The sequence below is a fragment of the Tupaia chinensis genome, unplaced genomic scaffold (assembly GCF_000334495.1).
Source record: "Tupaia chinensis unplaced genomic scaffold, TupChi_1.0 Scaffold000252_1, whole genome shotgun sequence".
NCBI classification, from domain to species: domain Eukaryota; kingdom Metazoa; phylum Chordata; class Mammalia; order Scandentia; family Tupaiidae; genus Tupaia; species Tupaia belangeri.
This window is the reverse complement of record NW_006159732.1, coordinates 2,982,111-3,003,403: the sequence shown is the minus strand read 5'-3', so window position 1 is coordinate 3,003,403 and position 21,293 is coordinate 2,982,111. Positions and strand designations below refer to the sequence as shown.

General features: G+C 38.8%; 1 protein-coding gene across 2 annotated transcripts in view; it reads right to left on the bottom strand.

The window, feature by feature from the left end:
* TDRD6 (tudor domain containing 6) overlaps positions 1 to 21,293 on the bottom strand; it is a 29,203-nt gene that overhangs the window by 6,220 nt on the left and 1,690 nt on the right. The window contains exons 2-3 of one of the 2 annotated variants that reach the window (XM_006149078.3): positions 15,640 to 20,380; positions 2,584 to 2,708 (exon numbers count right to left, since the gene is read on the bottom strand). In XM_006149078.3, coding sequence (XP_006149140.1) covers positions 2,584 to 2,708; positions 15,640 to 20,380 — 4,866 coding nt within the window. Of the gene's footprint in view, positions 1 to 2,583; positions 2,709 to 15,639 lie in introns of both variants that reach the window. The other variant, XM_006149079.2, reaches the window with a different exon arrangement.

The following is a 21,293-nucleotide window of genomic DNA, read 5'->3' as shown; positions in this document are numbered from 1 at the left end:
CCTGCTTCAGTTAAACAAACTTATATTGAGTATCCACCCTGGAGATCAAAGATGGATAAAATTTAGACCTCAGGTAGTTCAAAATCTTAGGGGAGAAAATCCCTCTAAACAAATTACAATACAATGTAGGAAGTACTGATTTCTGTAGCAGGATGAACAGGAAAATAATTAAAGCATAAGGCTTTTTTGTGGGGGGAATGAAGACATGGAGAATTTAGAAAAATACTGTTAGTGCATACTTTTGAAATAGGCAAAAGTGAAAGTAAATCTTTTAAGACAAATAGGAATTAATCAGTTTAGGAATGGGATGTAATACAGGCAAACTAGGACTGCATTATTAAATTCCTCAAAGCAATGAGCATAATGGCACATTGCATTGCAAATGGAGTGAGGATGGTTTAATTTGGCTCCCTCGCCTCCTATGTTATCATGTTTGAAGGCCACAGGGTAGACAACTTACGTTATTAGTTGTACTGCGCTTGCATGCTTGTTATGTAATGATGACTTTCAGTTTTATACCACTGACTGCGACGTGCATGTGCATGTGTGACAGTCTGGGTTTTGCAATGAGTCACTACTGTCTTCAGCTCCTTTAAGATTAAAGGAGCAGCTGGTCAGCTAGCGCTGAGCTGCCCTGCTCAGCCCAGCACTGATGTACACAGTGCTGCCCTGTTAGCTCAGGACTTTCCTGCTAGCTAGCCCTGCTCTGCTCGGCCTTGGCTCGGGTCAGCTCCGTGTGTGGTGAGTGAAAGAGAGAAAGCTGCTCTGTGAGCATTGTCTACATGTGTTACTAGCTCCAAGAGGGAGGAAGTGCTCGTGAGCACCGCTGTGGGCTTTGCAGGCCTGCCAAGAACTCTGTGAGCTCCTAGTAAACACAGCTAATAAACAGACACCACTACCTCGCATCTTTTTCCAACTCCCTGTGCCTCTGTCCAACCCACCCTTCAGAGGAGGAAAGAACCTCGCAAAATATGTATATGTAAGTGAAGTCGAGCAGTATAAAATATTAGATTGTTGGGTAAGTCATCACATATTTTTGTATAGAAAAATAGAAAAATACATCATGACTTTCCTAACAACCCAATCTAAAGAAGACCTAAGGCTGGAGAGGTACATGGATGCCCAAACCTAGAGGACATCCTATCATGTAAATGAGCTTGACTTTTATATTCCAGTCCATTGATTTTCTAATTTCAGTGGTATAAGAATAAACATTTCCAGAATCCTCCCCCAGAAATTCTGAATCAGCAGGCAGCCCAAGCCTCAGGAATCTACAATTTAAGAAATACACCAAGTGGGACCATCAGTTAGTGTAATGGCTATGTCGCTGGACTCCCACGTAGCCTACCACGGTTAGAGTCCCGGACCCAGTGGCTTAAACTCACATGGGGCATGTGTGTGTGCGTGCCCAAGATCCCGAGAGGAGAATGGAGGAAAAGGGATTGCTGCGTGGCCATCCTCCCAGGGGGTGATTTCTCACTTTCTGTCTCTCTGTCTCTCTCTGTCTTTCCGGCAAGCGCACACGCCCTATAGCAAAAACCTCTCAAAACAAAACAAAACAAAACAAAACAAAAAACAAAAAAAAAAGAAACTTCCAACTAAGAGATGCAATGACAAGGCAATGCTCTGTAAGGCTGGATCCACACGGGAAGGTCATGAGTTAATATCTGGCAGTCTCCCTGTGTATGCTAGGCATGCATCCACGTGTGTGTCCATGATCCAGGCTCACTGAGGCTGGGGGTAGAGCTCAGCTTAAAGACTGGTAAGAGTGCCCATCTCTCTATCTTTTTCTCTCTTTCTCATGGAAGAAACAAATTTCAAAAATTAAAGATAAATGGGGCCAATAGGTAGCATGGTGGCTAAGGTGCTGGACTTCCACATGCTGATTCCAGTTCAAGTCCCAGACCTAGAGGTTTGATAATCATGTCAGGAACATGTGTGTACATTCCAAAATCCCAGAAGGAGAATGGAGGAAAAGGGATGCAGCATGGCCACCCCGCGCAGGGTGATTTCTCATTATCTTTCTCACTGTCTCCTTCCAGCAAGTGCACACCTATGGTAAAAACCTTAACAACAACAAAAAAAGAGAAGTAAAAAGTGTGAAGCTTGGTGACTAACAGGATTTTGAGGGTAAAGGAGATGAAAGTGCCTAAAATGATTTCTTGCTAGGTAGGATTCTTACATATGGGCCAGCTAGTGGTGTGATGGTTACAATGGCTGGATCCCATATGGCCAATTTTGCTATTCAAGTTCTGGACCTGGTGGCTTGAAAAAAGAACTGAGCACGTGCACTTGCATTCCCAGAATCCCGAGAGGAGAATAGACTGTGGCATCGACATCTTCCCTGAGGGATGATTTCTCGCTTTCCTTCTCTGTCTCTCTCTGATGAACACACATGCTCTACAGCAAAAACTAAATAAAATAAAAAATTTTTAAAAAATGATTTTTACATGACATCAAATTACCAGAGGTAATGAGCAAGTAAATGTTTGTTCAATTGCATTCTCTAGTCGGATAAATTTGGTAACATTTCCTTAAGAGTCTGCTAGTACGTTTTGGGATAAATACTTAAACTTCACTTACCCTTGTGCCTTCTTCAGCTATTTCCAAAATCTCACATTTAGACCAAGTTTTTCTTAAACTTGACCACACAACACATTTGGATCCAACAGCAAATCCTTTCAAAGTGTAGGTGTTTTGTGGTTGAGCTGGCAAATTGAATAGAGTAAGACTTAATACATATCTCCTTTTCTTTTTTTCTAGAAGGCATGTATGCTCATTAGGGAGAGACAGGGAGACAAAAGTAAAAAAAAGAAGACAAAGTACTCCCCCCCCCCATGAGAAATGGTCATGCTACAATCCTCTTTCTCTTCCAACTTTCAGGATTTGGGGCATACACATACACACACACACACACACACACACACACGGCTGGTTTATTTCTCAAGCTGCTGGGTCTGGGACTTGAACAAATTGTTGGTCATGTTGGGATCCAGTTGCTGAGCCAGCCAATACAGACCTCTGAATTCTTTAATGTGAGATACACAAGCAAGCATTTTCCTAACTTGTGTTTACTAATTCTATATACTCAACATCATGTAATAGTATATTGGTAAATGTTCTTAGTCTGTCTCCTGTCCTCAATTTTATTTTAAATTCTTCCACTGCTCTTTTCCCATATAATCTCTTACAGCTTTTCTCACCCACCTACTCCTCATAATGATGCAAATCTGATTTTTAAAATTAACATATAACAGTACATATTTGAGTGAGTACAATGTGATTTTTCAGTACACACCCCCCCCACACACAAATACACATTATCTTTATTCATTTCGCCTGCTGATGGGTACTTAGGCTGTGAATCTGATATAAGAAAAAAAAAAATCAAGAAAGCATGTGTGCTTGCCAGAGAAAGAGAGAGCGGAAAGCACCATCCCATGGAGGAAGGTCATGGCACAATTCCTTCTTCTCCATTTCTCCACTTTTTTTTTGGAGAGATTTTCACTATAGGGCGTGTGTGCTCGCCAGACAGACAGAGAGAGACATAGAGACAGAAAGCAAGAAATCACCCCCCAGGGGGGATGGTCACTCCTCAATCCCTTCTCCTCCATTCTCCTCTCGGGATCTTGGGCATGCACGCACATGCGCCCGGCGTGAGTTTTAAGCCACCGGGTCCGGGATGCGAACCGCGGTCGACTACGTGGGAGTCCAGCGACATAGCCATTACACTAACTGCTGGTTCCCACCATTTCTCCCTTTTTTCAGGACTTTGGCACACATATACTTGGCATGTTTTATCAAGCCACTGGGCCCAGGATTTGAACCATACAGTCAGTCATATGGAATACATCTGCATTAACCATTACACCACCAGCTGGTTCATGAGTATGAATTTTAAGATTAAAAATTATTAATAAAAACTGGTACTATTATTATAGGTAGTGTTGTCTATAGATACAATTGCCATTCCTGTAGCAAAGCAGCAAGCTGTGAGTGAAAATTCTCATGATAAAGCTAGTATATACCTTTGTTTGTTTGTTTGTTTGTTTTAAGAGAGATCTTTGCTATAGGGTACGTGTGCTTGCCAGCGAGACAGAAAGCAAGGAATCACCTACCCCAGTGGGAATGGCCATGCCACAGTCCCTTTTCCTCCATTCTTCTCAGGAATTTGGACGTGCATGCACATGTGTCTGGCATGAGTTTTAAGTCACTGGGTCCAGGTCTTGAACCGCAGTCAACTATGTGTCTGCGCACACACACACACACACACACACACACACGGCTGGTTTATTTCTCAAGCTGCTGGGACTTGAACAAATTGTTGGTCATGTTGGGATCCAGCTGCTGAGCCAGCCAATACAGACCAATGTCATAACCATTACGCCATCTGCTAGTCCCCCATTATTACATGTAACCATCAGCTGCTCCCACACCCTACTGGCTAAGAGAGCCCCTCTCACATGGCTGAACCATGCAGCTTTAATTCTGGCCCAGGTCTTGAACCGCAGTCAACTATGTGTCTGCGCACACACACACACACACACACACACACACACACACGGCTGGTTTATTTCTCAAGCTGCTGGGACTTGAACAAATTGTTGGTCATGTTGGGATCCAGCTGCTGAGCCAGCCAATACAGACCAATGTCATAACCATTACGCCATCTGCTAGTCCCCCATTATTACATGTAACCATCAGCTGCTCCCACACCCTACTGGCTAAGAGAGCCCATCTCACATGGCTGAACCATGCAGCTTTAATTCTGGCCCTGGTGGCTTGAAAATCACACTAGGCCCTTGTGCATTGTGCACATGAAAAATTAAAGAGAAGGGAGTACAGTGTGATTACACCCATTTGGGAGGTGCTTACACCTTCTCCCTTTCTCTCTGTCTCTCTCTAGTAAGTACACACACTATCAGGAAACTAAAAACAATGAAAAGTTAATCAGAAGCTTTGTTTTGTATCCGTTCTTTTGTTGAAACTCTGTAAATCTACTTTTCTATCTTAATGAATAAGGTGAATTAGATCTCTGAAATTATTGGGTTCATTTTTCCTGGATGTAAAATCTTTTGTGGCTCTAAATTACTATTTGAGGTTTAGTTGACTATTCAATGACCCAGGGACATATTTAAGAAACTTTATTTTTTGGTACTAATCTAATCGCTGATAAATGTTTAAGAACAAAAATGACAAAAATGAATGCTTTAACCTGCAGTTGCACTTTTAATTGTGTTAGTTCTGACTAATTATGTGAGTTCCAGTTCATCGAAATGTAATGGTCTTCTCTTCTTTATTTCTAAGCACTTTTCTTCTTCTGCCCCAACCCACACTGTGCAAAAGATAAACACATTTTTATCTTGCATATTATGCCATTAATCTAGTCTAATGTTTTCAGTGTTTAGATTTTGTTTTTAGATTTCCTAAAATGCTATTTTCATTAATTATTGAGATTCGTCGAGTGCTTTTGAGTACACTACAACATTATTTATTAAACATTTTCCAAAAGTGCTAGAAAAATAAGTCAATGCCATGTTTCTGAAGGAACATTGTTTTTATGGAGGAATTACTTCAGGGAGTGGAAATGTGTTATTTTAAGCAATAAGGGATGAATGCAACTTCACTATATTAGAAATGCTTTAATTATTACCACACGTGGTTTTCACAAAGTAAATAACTGCCTTGTATAGATTATCTGTAGGTATTTAGATCCCAACTACATATGTGGGTTCATATATTACATAGCATCCATAGTCATTTAACTTTTAGAAGGCTAAAATAACTGGCCAAGGTTTAAGTTTAAAAAAAAAAAAAAAAGAATCTTCAAAAGATGTCTGCCAGAATAAGCTCATTTTGGAGTAAGGTGGTCAATGGTTCTACCATGAGGTAGGTGTAGGGATGGCTAATTATATCAGAATCATCTGTGGGATTACTCAACCCACTTTTTTCCCAGTCCTTCATGTTCTGGTAATTATATGAAGAGGTGGGGAAGGGAGTGAAATTCTGTGATTTAAATAGGTCTCTAGGTCTGAACCTACAGGCATACTTTCACAGATCCTACTACCAAACCACTGAGCCAAGTAGTAATCTATTGCACCTCCCAGTGCAGTGTAGAGAAATTCGGGAGCATATGAGATGAAATAACACATCAGACTTATATTTATCTCCCAGAGGTAACTGAATTATAACTGTGCTTGTGTAGATGCTAAAAGGAATGGTACAATGAGTCAAAAGACTGACCTGTGGTTGTAAACATCTCTTTTTGTCTATATTTGCCTATCGATCAGAATTTCTTACCTTCCTGTGCATATACTGAACTTTGCTGAACATTTCATGAGAAAGCAGAAACACATTATTATTTTTAACTACCATTAACCACCTGAATAACTAGTATTCCAGAAGGTGAAGAATCTGATAAGGGCATAGGAAATCTATTCTATGCAATACTTAACGGAAAACTTTCCAAATGTTTTGCTTATTAAACATTCAGATATTCAGACACAGGAAATACAAAGGATGCAAAATAAAATCAACATAAGGAGATCATTCTCCTGGCATATTATAGCCAGATTGGTAAAAATCAAAGACAAGGCTAATATTCTAAAAATGGTAACAGAGAAACATCAAATTACTTACAAAAGTTACCCTATTAGGTAAGGTCAGACCTCTAAACTGAAACAATGCAAGCAAGGAAGGAATAGACAGACAATCAAAACACTAAAAGAAAAACAATTTCATTCAAGAACACTATACTTCAAATGCAAAGGAAAAATAAAACCATTCTCACATAAACAAAACCTGAAAGAATTTACCAACAGTAGACTAGCTCTTCAATAAGTACTAAAAGGAGCACTGTACATGAAAACTAAAGAGAGAGAAACAGAGAAAAAAAGAACACAAAATAATCAAGAAAATGACTTACAAAATGACAGAGATAAGTCCAAAAACATCAATAATAATGATGAATGTCAGTGGATTAAATTCTCCAAATAAATGACACAAACTGGATGAATGGATTTAAAAAACAAAACAAAACAAAAGAAGAAGCCTTATATATGCTGCTTGCAAGAAATCCACCTCACTGATAGAGATATACATAGACTGAAAGTAAAGGGCTAGAAAAAAGACATTCCATGCAAATAGAAATCAAAAGAAGGCTGGAGTTGTGATAATGATATCAGACAAAATAGAAGTTAAGACCAGAACTCTAAAAAGAGACAAATACTAATACTATATAATACTAAAAGGACTTGTTCACCAAGAAGATATTACAGTTATAAATGTCTATGCACCCCAACATGGGAACACCCAAATGTAAAAGAAAGACTGCTAGATCTAATGGGAGAGATGAACTGCAACTCACTAAACATTGAGAATATCAATGCCCCACTGTCTTCTCTGGACATATCATCTAGACAAAAAAAATAAATAAATAAGCAAAAAGATAGGGGATTTAAATGATTCCATAAATTGAATGGACTTGATGGACGTCTGTAGAACTTTTCACCCAACAACCACTAAATACACATTTTTCTCACCCCCATATGGAACATTTTCAAAGATTGACCACATGATAGTGCACAAAAACGCCTTTACAAATTAAAAAGTATAGAAACTATATCCAGCATGTTTTCCAGCCACAATGGAATTAAACTTGAAATTAACTGCAGAAAGAAGCCTCAAAAATACACAGACACATGGAAACTCACCAGTCTATCCTTAAGAAACTTTACAGCTACTGAAGAAGTTAAGACTGAAATAAAAAGATTCATTGAAACCAATGATAATGAGCACAGGATTTCTCATAACCTATGGGATACAGCGAAAGCAGTCATAAAAAGAAAGCTCATAGCAATTAGTGCTCACAAGAAAAAAAAATGGAATGGTGGTAAATAGACAATCTAACAGGGAACTGGAAAAACACAACAAAAACCCTGAAAAATACCAGAATAATAAAAATAATAAAGATTTGAGTAGAAATAAATGAAATAGAGAATAAAAGAACTATGAAGAAAATAAATGAAACCAAAAGCTGATTCTTTGAGAAGATAAGCAAAATAAACACACCATTAGCTGGAACTAAATCAAGAACAGAGAAATAAACCAGATAAATCAAGTCAGCAATAAAACAGGCACTATTACAACAAACATAAGAGAAATACCAAAGATCATGAGTGACTACTATGTGTGACTATATGCCAACAAAAAAGAAATCCTACAGTAATGAACAAATTTCTGGATACATGTATTCTACCAAGAATAAATAAGGAAGAACTAGAAAGCCTGAATGCACCCGTAACAAGTAAGGAGATTGAAACAGTAATAGTCACCCAACAAAGAATAGCCCAGGTCCCAATGGCTTCACTTCAGAATTCTACAAAACTTTTAGAGAGCTAACTCCAATTTTGCTCAAGCTATTTCCAAATATCCAAAAGGAATGAACCCTCCCAAACTCATCCTATGAAGCCTCTATCACCCAGATCTCCCAAACAGACAAGGATGTAACAAAAAAAAAAAAAAGAGAGAGAGAGAGAACTATAGCTCAATATCCCTGATGAATATAGATAGAAAAATTCTCAACAAGATACTAGCAAATCATACCCAACAATACATTATAAAGATTATATAGAGGCTTGCATGTGGTATAATGGTTAAGGCCCTACCTAGACTCCCATGTGGCCAACCACAGTTTGAGTTCCAGACTCAGTAGCTTGAGACTCACGCTGTACATGTGTACATGTGTGCCCCAAATCCAGAGAGAATAGAGGACAGGGGTCTGTGGCACAGCTATCACCCCCAGGTGGTGATTTCTCACTTTCTTCTCTGTTTCTTCCTGTTTCTTAGTGAGTGCGTGCACCCTACAGTAAAAATCTCATAAATAAATAAATAGAGAGAGAGAGAGAGAAAGATTATATAATATGACCAGGTAGGCTTTATTCCAGGGATGCAAGGGTGGTGTTCAACATATGCAAAACAATTAATGTAATACATCACATTAACAGAAGGAAAGATAAAACTGTGTGATCATTATCAGTTGATACAGAAAAAGCATTTGATAAAATACATCATCCTTTCATTATTAAGACTCAGCAAAATTGACATAGAAGGGACATTTCTTAACACAATAATAGCCCTATATGAAAAACCCATAGCCAACATCCTACTGAATGGGGAAAAGCTTTTATTCCCACTAAAAACTGGAATAAGACAAGGCTACCCACATTCTCCATTTCTGTTCAACATAATACTGGAAGTCCTAGCCAATGCAATCAGACAAGAGAGTAAAATAAAAGGCATCCAAATAAGAAAAGAAGAAGTGAAATGATCTCTCTTTGCAGATGATATACATAGACAATGCAAAAGAATCTACAAGAAAACTCCCGAAAGTGATAAATGAATACAATAAAGTGGTAGGATACAAAATCAACATATAAAAACCTGTAGTATTTTTATACACCAACAATGAACAAACTGAGGTAGAATTGAAGAAAGAAATCTCATTTACAATAGCCACAAAAAAATATAAGAATATAAGATAACTAGAAATAAACCTAACCAAAGAAGACATCTACAAGAAAAACTACCCAAAAAAAAGAAAAAAGAAAGAAAGAAAGAAAGAAAAAGAAAAGAAAAGAAAAGAAAAGAAAAGAAAAGAAAAGAAAAGAAAAGAAAAAATTGAAACAAAAAAGTGGAAAGACATCCCATGTTCCTGGATGGGAGAATAAATATAATCAAAATGTTAATCCTACCCAAATTAATCTAAAAGTTCAGTGTAATTCTGATCAAACTACCAGAAATATTCCTTACCAAAATAGAAAAAAATTATAAAAGTCCCCTTATCACCAAATCAATACTGTGCAAAAAGAATAAAGTAGGAGGTATCTCACTTCCTGACCTCAAAATATATTACAAACCTGTGAAAATCAAAACAGCATTCTATTGGCACAAAAACAGACAGGTAGGCCTATGGAACAGAGTAAAGAACCCAGAAATAAACCCCCAAACATACAGCCAACTGATTTTTGACAAAGGGCACAAAACAATCCAGTGTGGAAAAGAAAATCTCTTCAGCAAATGGTGCTGGGAAAACTGAATATCCACCTGCAGGAAACTGAAACTGGACCTCTACCTCTCACCATTAACCAAAATCAAATCAAAATGGATCGAGGATCTAAACATAAAACCTCAAACTATAAAACTACCAAGGGAAAACATAGGGAAAACCCTTGGACACATTGGAGTAGGCAAACAACTCCCCAAGGCACAGGCAATACTTGCAAAAATAGATAAGTGGGACTATTTCAGACTAAAAAATTTGGCAAAGCAAAATAAATATTAATTAGTGTGAAGAGACAATCCTCAGAATGGGAGAATATATTTGCAAACTATGCTTCAGATAAGGGACTGATAAGCAGAACATACAGGGAATTCAAGCAGTTTACCAGGAAAAAATAACCAATCAAAAGATGGGCAAATGTGCGAAGCAGCCAAGAAGCACATGAAAAAATGCTCAATAGCTCTTTCCATAAGGGAAATGCAAATCAAAACTTCAATGAATCACCACTTAACCTCAATCAGAGTGGCTAAGATTTTTTTTTTTTTTTTTTAAAGAAAAGAAAGACAGATAAGTACTGGCAAGGCTGCAGTGAAAAGGGAACCTTCCTACACTGTGGGAATGTAAATTACTATAGCCACTGTGGAGAACATTACAGAGGTTCCTCAGAAACCTATAAATAGAACTACCATACTACCTAGTGATTCCACTCCTGGGTATTTATCTAGAGGATAAAAAATCCTCGGTTGGAAAAACACTTGCACATCCATGTTAATGCAGCATATCCGTTCTATTGCAGTACTATTTACAATTGCTAGGTCTTAGAATCAACGCAAATGTCCAAGAATAGATGAGTGGGATTGAAAAAATATGACACAGGTACTCTATGGAATACTATTTAGTCATAAAAAACAATGAGACCCTGACATTTGATATAATGTAGACAAATATGGAAGGTTTAATGCTAAGTGAAGCAAGCCATACTACAAAAGACAGGCAGTTTAAGACCCTGCTTAATATATACCGGATGTTTGCACTCTACAGCAGAAACTGAAAGATTGGAAAATATAAGAATGGGGGGGGGGGCAACTACAGATACTAGAGATAGAAGAGAAGAGGGTAGGTAATAGGGGGTGTGTAATAGAGGGTGGGAGGCAGGGAATCAGGAAAAAAATGAACAGAACATTGAAGAGGCACAAAAATGAAAAGTTATCTCTTGAAATAATATGTATGGTAATGTCTCTGACTTGACTAATATACACTATATTCATGCAGGAAAAACCATGTTGTATACTGTAAAGATATGCGGTGATTAAATGTAAATTATATATATATATTTTAAAAAAGAATTAATGCTTTGATCCTTGTGAATAATCCTTACAAAATCCCTGTGAGTTGGGAGAACGAGATATCAGTAGTCCTATAGTTAAAGTGAACTCTTGCTCAGTGGAGTTCACTAGCTTTTCCAAAAGCATTGATGATTCCTTCATCATTTGCAAGAGTTGAAACATTCCTGGATTGTGCCAAACTTCCTCAGTCTTAACACATGCTGCAATTCCCTCACCTTCATTCTTAATCCTGTGAGGACTTCGAGCATGCATGTACATGCATCTGGTGTGTTTCTCAAGCCACACTTGAACAGTTTGGTTGGCCAGGTGCAATCTGGTTCAGCAACCATTAGGCCATGCAGCTGGCCTGTTTTCTTCTTTCTAAGTGTCAAAATTCACTGGAGGAATCAGCAGTTAGCATAATGGCTATGTCGCTAGACTCCCATGTAGTCAACCGTGGTTCGCGTCCCGGACCCGGTGGCTTAAAACTCATGCCGGGCGCGTGTGCGTGCGTGCCCAAGATCCCGAGAGGAGAATGGAGGAGAAGGGATTGCGGCGTGACCATCCCCCCTGGGGGGTGATTTCTCGCTTTCTGTCTCTATGTCTCTCTCTGTCTGTCTGGCGAATGCACGCACCCTATAGCGAAAACCTCTCCAAAAAAAAAAAAAAAATCACTGGATCGGGAGGCAGCTAGAGAAGGAGAAGTACATGATGATGGAAATTTATGACTGAAAGTTAGAAGCATTCTCATTTGATTTGCCTTCCTATCACTCTGAAAGAAGAAAATTAAAAATCAATGAACCTTTCCATGACTGCGGCTAAAACAATAACTTATTGACACCTTGTCAAAAAACATCTGATCGGTTATTTAGTTTAGCTTTTTCCATTATAGTACATCTTATATCACACATGCTAATTTCATAAAAATATTTACCTTCCCCATGTTAACCAAAACATAAATTACCTTATGTTATTTTTCTCTTTGAGGTTGTTTCTAGAACAGAATGGTGTGAGCCTTGACTGACAGGATGTTTCTCTTTTGTCAAAAACTTTTCCCTCTACCTCTTAGATTTCCTTTTCCTAATCCATGAAGAGTTGGCCAGATACAGCTCTGGGAAGATTCACATGGCTGATGTAGTTGGCTATTAGAAAGCTATATTTTAAACATCATCAATATGACTATGTTCCTGAACTTAAAAAGTTCCATTTCTTGCCATTTGAAATAACCACCTAAGCTTTGTTTCTGAAAGCTTTAAATGAGAGATCTTCAAAAGTTCATGGACAAGTGCATATTAAAAAAAAAAAAACTGCATAGATTTCATAATACTTTGCAACAAAAAACTTGCATGTTAGTTCCATTTTTATGAACTTTCTAAATTCCACTCCACTCATATATACATATACACATACATGCATTTACATCTTTATATATGTACATATATAAACACACCTTTGACTTTAATATCTATATTTTTAAACATATACTTATTTTAACACAGTCATTACAATAATTTTATAAGCATTATTGTATGTTTTAATATCATGGAATTAATATCAATAATAAGATATTCATAGGTTGACATCTCTTATTTGACAAGCTTGGAACTAGAAGTGGTTCAGATTTGGGCGGATTTTGGAATAACTTTCATATACAAAATGAGATATCCTGGGGATGGGACTGAGAAGGCACTTATGTTTCTAGATTTTCAAGTTCAGGACATCCATTTATGTTTCATATTCACCTTATACACATAGCCTGAATATATACAATAGTTTTGAATTGCAGTTTTGACGGTGACCTGCCACATGAGGTCCACTGTGAAATTTTCCACTTGTGACATCATGTTGGCGACTCAGTTTTGGATTTTATAGCATTTTGAATGTTATATTTTCATATTAGGGATGATCAACCTGCATTAATTTTAGATACAATAATTATAAAATATGTATACATATTTAAATAGAAGATACATGGTTTTCCTTTTTGGATTTCTTAGTATATAGTCAAAGAGGAATGAATGGGGGGAAATAATATGACCAAGAAAAACCTGCAGATTCTCTCCCTAGTAGGTTTCTAGCACAACTTTAACACTTGTGACGGTGATTTCATCACAGACCTCAACATGAGCCTTTGATGCACTATGTGTCTTTCTCATTTAATAAGGATGCAAGTATTCCTACTATCAAGGCCAAGATCCCTGAGCTTAACTCCATCTTTGAGCAGGGTCTGGGTTTCAGTGCCATTGATTTAGAGAGGCTGAACCAAATGCACGACTGCAGTGAGTACCTCTGGGTCTAAGGACTGGATGAACTAGACTCAACAGAGATTCCATCGACCTTAGAGGTTTCTCTTACATTTTCTTTATTCTTCTTTAATGTTTTAGTTCAGGGAACAAGGACAAACCACATAGTTGGTATATCACTAGACTATAAAAAAAATATATAAAGGTGGTTATGAAAATCAATTATGGGGACCAGCAGTTAGTATAATGGCTATGTCACTGAACTCCCATGTGGTCGACCGTGGTTTGAGTCCCAGACCCGGTGGCTTAAACTCACGCCAGGCACGTGTGCATGCGTGCCCAAGATCCCGAGAGGAGAAGGGAGGAGAAGGGATTGCGGTGTGGCCATCCCCCTGGGGGGTGATTTCTCGCTTTCTGTCTCTCTGTCTCTCTCTGTCTTTCTGGCGAGCACACGCACCCTATAGCTAAAAACTTCTCCAATAAAAGAAAAAAGAAAAGAAAATCAATTATGTACATGTGTTTTGTAAAGTGAAAGTATTAGAAAGATGTATGGATTTATTAATGTCTAACTTCTTTAGCTCCATTTTGAAGAGTGCATCATTATATAAAGGTCAAGATAAGTCATGTACTTAAAAGTATTTTGTATCCTGCAAAATTATTTGTCCAGATTAGTTATTCCTAGAGTAACTCAGCTTCTGGGATAGAGTGTTTTCTAAGATAACCCCGATAATCTTTGAAGATACAATCTTTAATTTTTTTTTTTTTTGGTAAGTATGCACAGAAGACCTACTAAGTACGAAACAATTTATTACATGTACTTTGTTCATGGTTGGCATTTAAACACCTAAGATTGATATAATGTAATTAAAATAGTCTGAAAGAACTTTTGAAAGATTTTTGCAGTAGGGCATGTGCACTCACCAGAGAGACAGAGAGAGACAGGGAGACAGAAAGCAAGAAATCACCTCCCAGGGGGATGGCCACAAAGCAATCCTTTCCCCCCATTCTCCTCTCGGAATTTGGGCATGCTAGCACATGCACCTAGTGTGAGTTTCAAGTAGCTGGGTCCAGGACTCAAACCAAGGTCAGCCATGTGGGAGTACAGTGATGTAAACATTCCGCCATCTGCTGGTCCCAGTCTAAAATCACTTTTAAGAGACTAAAATGCAGCATTCAACATTGTGTGATAGTACAGTCTGTATTAACTTTTTTAAGCTGTTTAAGGACAGATATACACAAAAAAGGTAAAAGATGGCAAGAAATACTCTGTGGTGTTAATAGTCATTTCTTGGTGGTAAGAGGAGGTGATTTTCATTCTCGTTATTCTACTTTTTTCTCTTTTTGTACAATGGTTCAAATTAATATAAAAATGACATTTAAGAAGCATGTCATTGAGAATAAAAAGTTAGTAATTCAAGGTACCTTTTAAATTCTTAACTCATAAACAAGTTAATAGACTAGCTGTTTTCCTAGCTTTACTCAGGACTGTTAACTTTTTAAAATTAATATAGGTTCCCTAAATCTAATTTTTTAAAGGTTTTCTAGATGAATGGTAAAATTCATACATAATACAACTAAGAAAATTCCTATACTGAGAAAAAACCTGGTAAAATGATCCCCACTGTAAATGTATACTTACAGTAGGGTTTAGTAATACCATGTTTTTCCTAAAAATAAATAAACAAATAGATAAAAATAAGAACCTGGGGCCAGTAGATGGCACAATGGTTACATCGTTGGACTCTCACATGGCCAACAGTGATTCAAGTCCTGGATCTGGTGGCTTGATGATCATGTTAGGAGCATGTACATGTGTGCCCAAGATTCCAGGAGGAAAATAAGAGAAAAAGGGATTGTGGTATGGCCATCCCTCCTGGGGGGTGAATTCTCACTTTCTCTCTCTGAGGGCATGTGCCCTATGGCAAAAACCTCTAAAAAAAAAAAAAGTAAGAAGAATCTTTGAAAGACATTAAGTTAAACTTATAAGTAAAAAAGTAAAAAGTTCACATACCTGAGGCATCGTCTGGTAAACCATTACTGTGTTTCCTTTCATCTCTGGGTTCTTCAGAACACAATGGTGTCAGTGATGAAATAGCATCCTTGTTTTTATATTCTGCACATTCTTCTTTATATATATTCATTTCCATCTGCATTTGGGGATCACAATTCATTTCATGCAGTGGTGTCCTGTGTTGGTCATCAAAAGATTCCACACAACTTAACTCTCTCAAGTCCTCAGCACACATAGATTCGTGGACTTTATCACTAACCTTTAAAGACAAAGAACTAGGTTTGTCCTCTAGAGACAACTGAACAATGGGTAGTTCTAGTTCTGGATGTTTCTCAGCCTCACAGTTGAGGGGAAGCTGCATCATAAATGGTTGGAGGGTGGCTTCTGTGTCACAGTCCTGGCACAGTGGCCCAATAGGTGGTACCAGACATGGATCTTCTTTTTCTTCATCTCCAACTAGAGAATGCTGTAACTCAATGGATTCCAGTTCTAAGAATTCTTTTGATTCATTGTCAGGAGAAAGTGGTACCTCAAGTGGATTTAGTTCTATTACCTCCTTTGTTTCACTAACATGTGGCAATAATGTGTTAAATCCAGCAACTAGGTATTTATCATCAAACTTTGTTTTGTCAACCAAATGACATTCTGCATCACCTTCCAGTATCTCAGTACTGATTTTATCTTTGCATGAGTTTTCAAAAGCTATAAAAATATTGTCAGTTTTGAGGTCAGATAATTTATTTGGTTTGGTTTCAACAATGTTTAAATCTTTTTCAAATCCTTCAGAGAGTTCATCTGTCTGTGGATCCACAAAGAATGCTTTATCTTGTGTAGCTTTATTACTTCGTTTGTTAAGTCCAACATCAGGACTGGGAGACCCAAGAGCTCCCTTTATCTCTGGGCCATTTTTCTCATGAGGCAGACTGTTCTTCATAATACCAATTTTAGAATATTTCTTCATTTTCTCATTAATACTTTGGCCTTTGCTTTTTAACTCCACAACTGCTAGAGGGATGTCACAAACATCCTTTTTGACGTCTATGATTGTTATTTCCAACACATCTTCTGTTACTATTTCATAAAAATAATCGTTTCCCTCTTGAGGGCATACATCTCCTGAAATATTAAATCCCAAGAGGCAACATGGAAAGGCTTGCATGGGAACCAACAGAAGTTTGGAAGGAATGTTCCAGAGTGCTTTTGGATCCACACAGTCTTCAATGTTTCCAAAGTCCACAAGTCTGACAGATACAAGATCATCTTCACAAATACTAGTGATAAGTGCTCTATAATAATGCCCATCTTCTCTATATTTTACTATACAAGGATCTCCAACATGAGGACATGGGATATGATTTCTCCCATCGGTTACCTGTTCTCCAATGGTTTGTACTTCTACTTCTAAATATTGAAGATTCTCAGTATCAGCGAACTGACACCAAAAATATTCAGGCCCATCTATGACAGTAGCGTAAGCTCTTATTGTCTTCTTTTCTGGATTATACCAATTAAGAAATACTGAAGTGTCAATGTTTGATTTGTTTACAGACTTTAAACAGACACCTTCAGTTATTTGGGTAGAAAGGTCTATCTGAGATTTTTCACTGAAAGTGTATCTGCTCAACATATCTTCTGCTATGATCCCATGTTCATCAGCAAGAATAACTTCCCATCTGTCTTGAAATTTAACAAATTCACATCTAATTTGAGCCTCATCAGTCCTATGGGAAAAGTAATGTGTCATTTCCTTACAGCTTATAATGTCAGGAACCCAAAGGCCACTTAAGGAGCAATGAATACTCAATGCCGGTAATATTGCATTAACTAGGTCAAGCCTACCTATTTTGTTCGTATGAACCACAGAAATGTTACCGTAATCTATGAACTGTACAGAGAGAAGGTCATTGGGTTGTTTTTCCTTGACCACAGCACGATACCATAAATTGTCTTCTGAGAAAACGGCACATATAACATCTCCTTTTTGCAAAATTGGGCCTTGATAATATACAGGCTTTGCTTTAACATCATTTAATCTTTCTGAAAGACGGTTAATTTTAGCCTCATCTTCTTTTAGCTGAACATAAAAGTCTGAAAGGTCATTTATATGAGAAACATACACAGTTGTTTTAAAGCCAGGTATTATAGTCTTCTGTGGGAACTCACAAAATTTCATTGGCAGAGACACTTTGTTACATGTATCTCCTATTTTTCTCTCTGAAAAAGTAGCTTCTACTTTTTTGGCTTTCAAAGGTGACACAGCAAGAATGTCTTCTTTTTTTTCTGCTGTTAATGGAAACGCCTGAGTATTTCTATTTCCTGCAGACTCCCAATATTGGGTGACTATGTTTGTCTTTGTTGAGCTTTGTAAAAGTTTGGCCTCTGTACAGGCTGAACTGATTTTAGGTTTATGTGACTCTCTCGAAATCTCTACGTTATATAATTTGTTCTCAACCAATTGACTTACATACTCTGGAGGTGACAACTTGATATCTTCATTTTTTTCTTTGAGAGTTTCAGTTGTACAGAGGAGTGCTTCACTTTCATTTTTCCTTTCTCTATTTTTGTAACCAAGTAGCCTTAACTTCTCGTTAATATTAGCATTAATTTGAAAACTGTCATTATACAGTTCTACAATCAGTCTTCCATCTGGATCTTTGGCTACAACTAAGACTTTCAATGACTTATCTAAAATAATCTCCTGAAACCACTTTGTAATTTCTTCTGGTATACTATTGGGAATATCAGATAATGAACACTTAATAGCTTGCATGGGCAAAAGTAAGACATCATATGCATCACAAGGAATCTGATGCAAATCATCACTTCTTACTATATAAACATTGCCAAAATCAACAAAAAAGACTTTATTTGGTTCTTTTTCTATTACTATCCCCCTATACCAGTTTCCATCAGTATACTTGGCCAGGCACAAGGTTCCAGGGAGCAAAGGAGATGTTTTTAAATTAACCAAAACTTTACTTAATTGTGTAATACTACATGACAACTGTTCCAAAATATTTGCATTTCTTGCCAACTGACAATAAAATGTCCAAGGGTCATCAACATGTGTTATATACACTGATTCTTCACTTCCAATTTTCATATCGTGTGTAGAATAGTAGTAGGAATGTAGCTGAACAGAGGACTCCAGTGGCATTTGAAGTTTTACTGGTATTGCAAGTCTCTTCTCTACCAAAAAATGGCAGACACTCTGAAAGGGTGTTAGCAAATCCACAATGTTAAATAGTTCTTCATCACGTATTGAGGCCAAAGCAAATATTGTACATTTTAAATCCAGATTATCTTGGCCTGCGTTATCTACAAATTCACTAAAAGCCTGTATTGCCTTTTCATCCCAAACAAAGGGATTAGGACCTGTTGGTTGAATTAAATTATAAAGACTGCACTTAAAAGCTTGAGCCTTAACCGTGAGAAACTCTTCACTTATTGAATAGATATCCTTCACGGATACCGTATCTTTGTCTCCATAATCCACAAATACTACTTTAACATGCTCTGAAGACTGAGCCCCACTAATCAGAGCTCGAGACCACTTTCCATTTACTGCCCGCTTTGCCAAACAAGCAGGGGTGGTTCCCTGATAAGGAGCAGGTGTTTCTTCACAATAGTCCTGAATGTTACACATTAGTGTTTTAAATTCTTGTATGTTCTTACTCAATTGGCACCAGAAATAGCCCGGGTTTTCAACAGAAGACACTTTGACTTCGATTGTACTTCCAACGGGTAGTTCTCCTCCACAAAGAGAGCCTGGTTTAACTTCCAAGAAATTCTGTGTAAGAGAAGAATAAACAGATGTGCTTTTCTCTTCTGGTGCAATGAGTTCGGCTAAAACATTTGAAACACCTTTTGTGTTGGTCACAGCTTGTGAAACAGATGTGGTTTTATTGTCTCTCTTGGCTTTCTGTTCTCCTTCTACCTTCTGGGCAGAAGATATCTTAGTCACTGCAGGAAAATGGTTTGAAACATGCCCTGCAGAGGGGGCATTTACTAGAATATTTTCCTTTGTTTCAAATTCCTGGTATTTGGCATATCCTGCTTGAGCAATTACCTTACTAATGTTTTCTTCCCCTGTTCTTGATTCATCAAGAATCTCAATAACATACTGATAATCCCGCTTATCAAGGATGTGGATAACTAATTCTTTGTGAAGTACCGTCTTTTTAAAAAAGGAGATTGCCTCCTGGCTCCAAGTTTTTCCTAAAGGCCAAATATCAGCTAGGGTGCACTGCAGAGCCAATATTGGTAGCTGCCTAAACTGAGGAAGCAACATCCTCACATCGTACCAGTCCACGCTTTCTGAATTGCCCCGGTCAACTAGGAAGATGTCCACACTCTTGTCATCTGATCTGGTGACTAGGGCCCGATAATAGCCATTCTCTTTCCATTTAACACAGCACAGGTCATCAAGTTCAGGTTTCAAAACTACACCATCCAGTTTACTGGCTGAGGAGTAGAAACTGCACATTCTCCTCATCAGCTTGCTGAAGGTGCTGTTGTGTTTCCTCAATCTAATCCAAAACTCAGAAGGACTTTTTACAAACTCTACCTGGGCATCATAGAAGGCATTCATCTTTAGCCTGACAGATCGCAAGGCTGGGAGGGAAATATCTTCATCCATTTCTTCAGGAAGAGCCTGGGACTGAATGGCTGGTTCTTCTTCCTCCTCCTCTTCCTCCTCTATTCCCTGGCTCTGAAGGAATCGGTCAGCCAAACAGCCTGACTGCACTCCAAAAACATGGTTAAGGTTAATCCCATCTTCTCCATACAGGGTGACATAGTACACATGCTCAAAGGAACAATAAAACTCAATCTTTGCATTCACTGCTTGGCCCAGTATCAGTGCCTTCAGGTCACCAACCTGTGACCGAGACCAGCCTCTCCCACCGTCCCAGAGTCCATACAAAGCACAAGGGTAGGTGACAACAGGCATTCGGAAATATTCCGGCAGCAAGTACCGGAGGCCGCTACAGCTCACTAACTCCTTCCTTCCGTAGTCTACATGAAGCACCTGGGCACAGCGCTGTGTCCGGAAGGTCTCAAGCAAGAGCGCCCGATACCAGTGTCCATCCAAGCCACAAGATGCACACGGAGAGCCCGGCTTGTCTGGGCTCTCCTCCCTCTCCCCCCAGGTGACACTGCTAGAGTTCTCGTCTCCCATCCTGGTGGAACTCCAGTATACCTGGGCCATACTCTGGGAGAGGCGGTGAATCTCCTGTGAGAGGCTCCGGAGCTGACAGTGAATGCGGTGGGGATGGCATACCTGGGTGACCACTACGGGCTCTGTCACGCCCAGCTGCAGCTGCGGGTAGAAGTAATCCAGGCCAGGTTGCTCATGCTTGGGCAGGATTCGCGGGAGGACGGGGGCCCCGGGACCCACGCCAGAGGTGACAGCTGCGAGGTAGCGTTTGAGCAACGAGCGGAAGAGGCTGTCAGGCACCCGCCGGGCCAAGCCGAGCTCTTGCATTTGCTGGAACAGACTGGGCACCTCCAGGAGGACCAGGCGATGGAGGAGCAGTACGTCCAGGACCCGCCCGTGCACCTCTTTGTCCTGGAAGTTGCTTAGGAAGTCCACCGCACTGGCCGGCCAGTGCTGCAGCTCGCCCCCACCCGCCGCGCCACCGCCCGCCGGCACC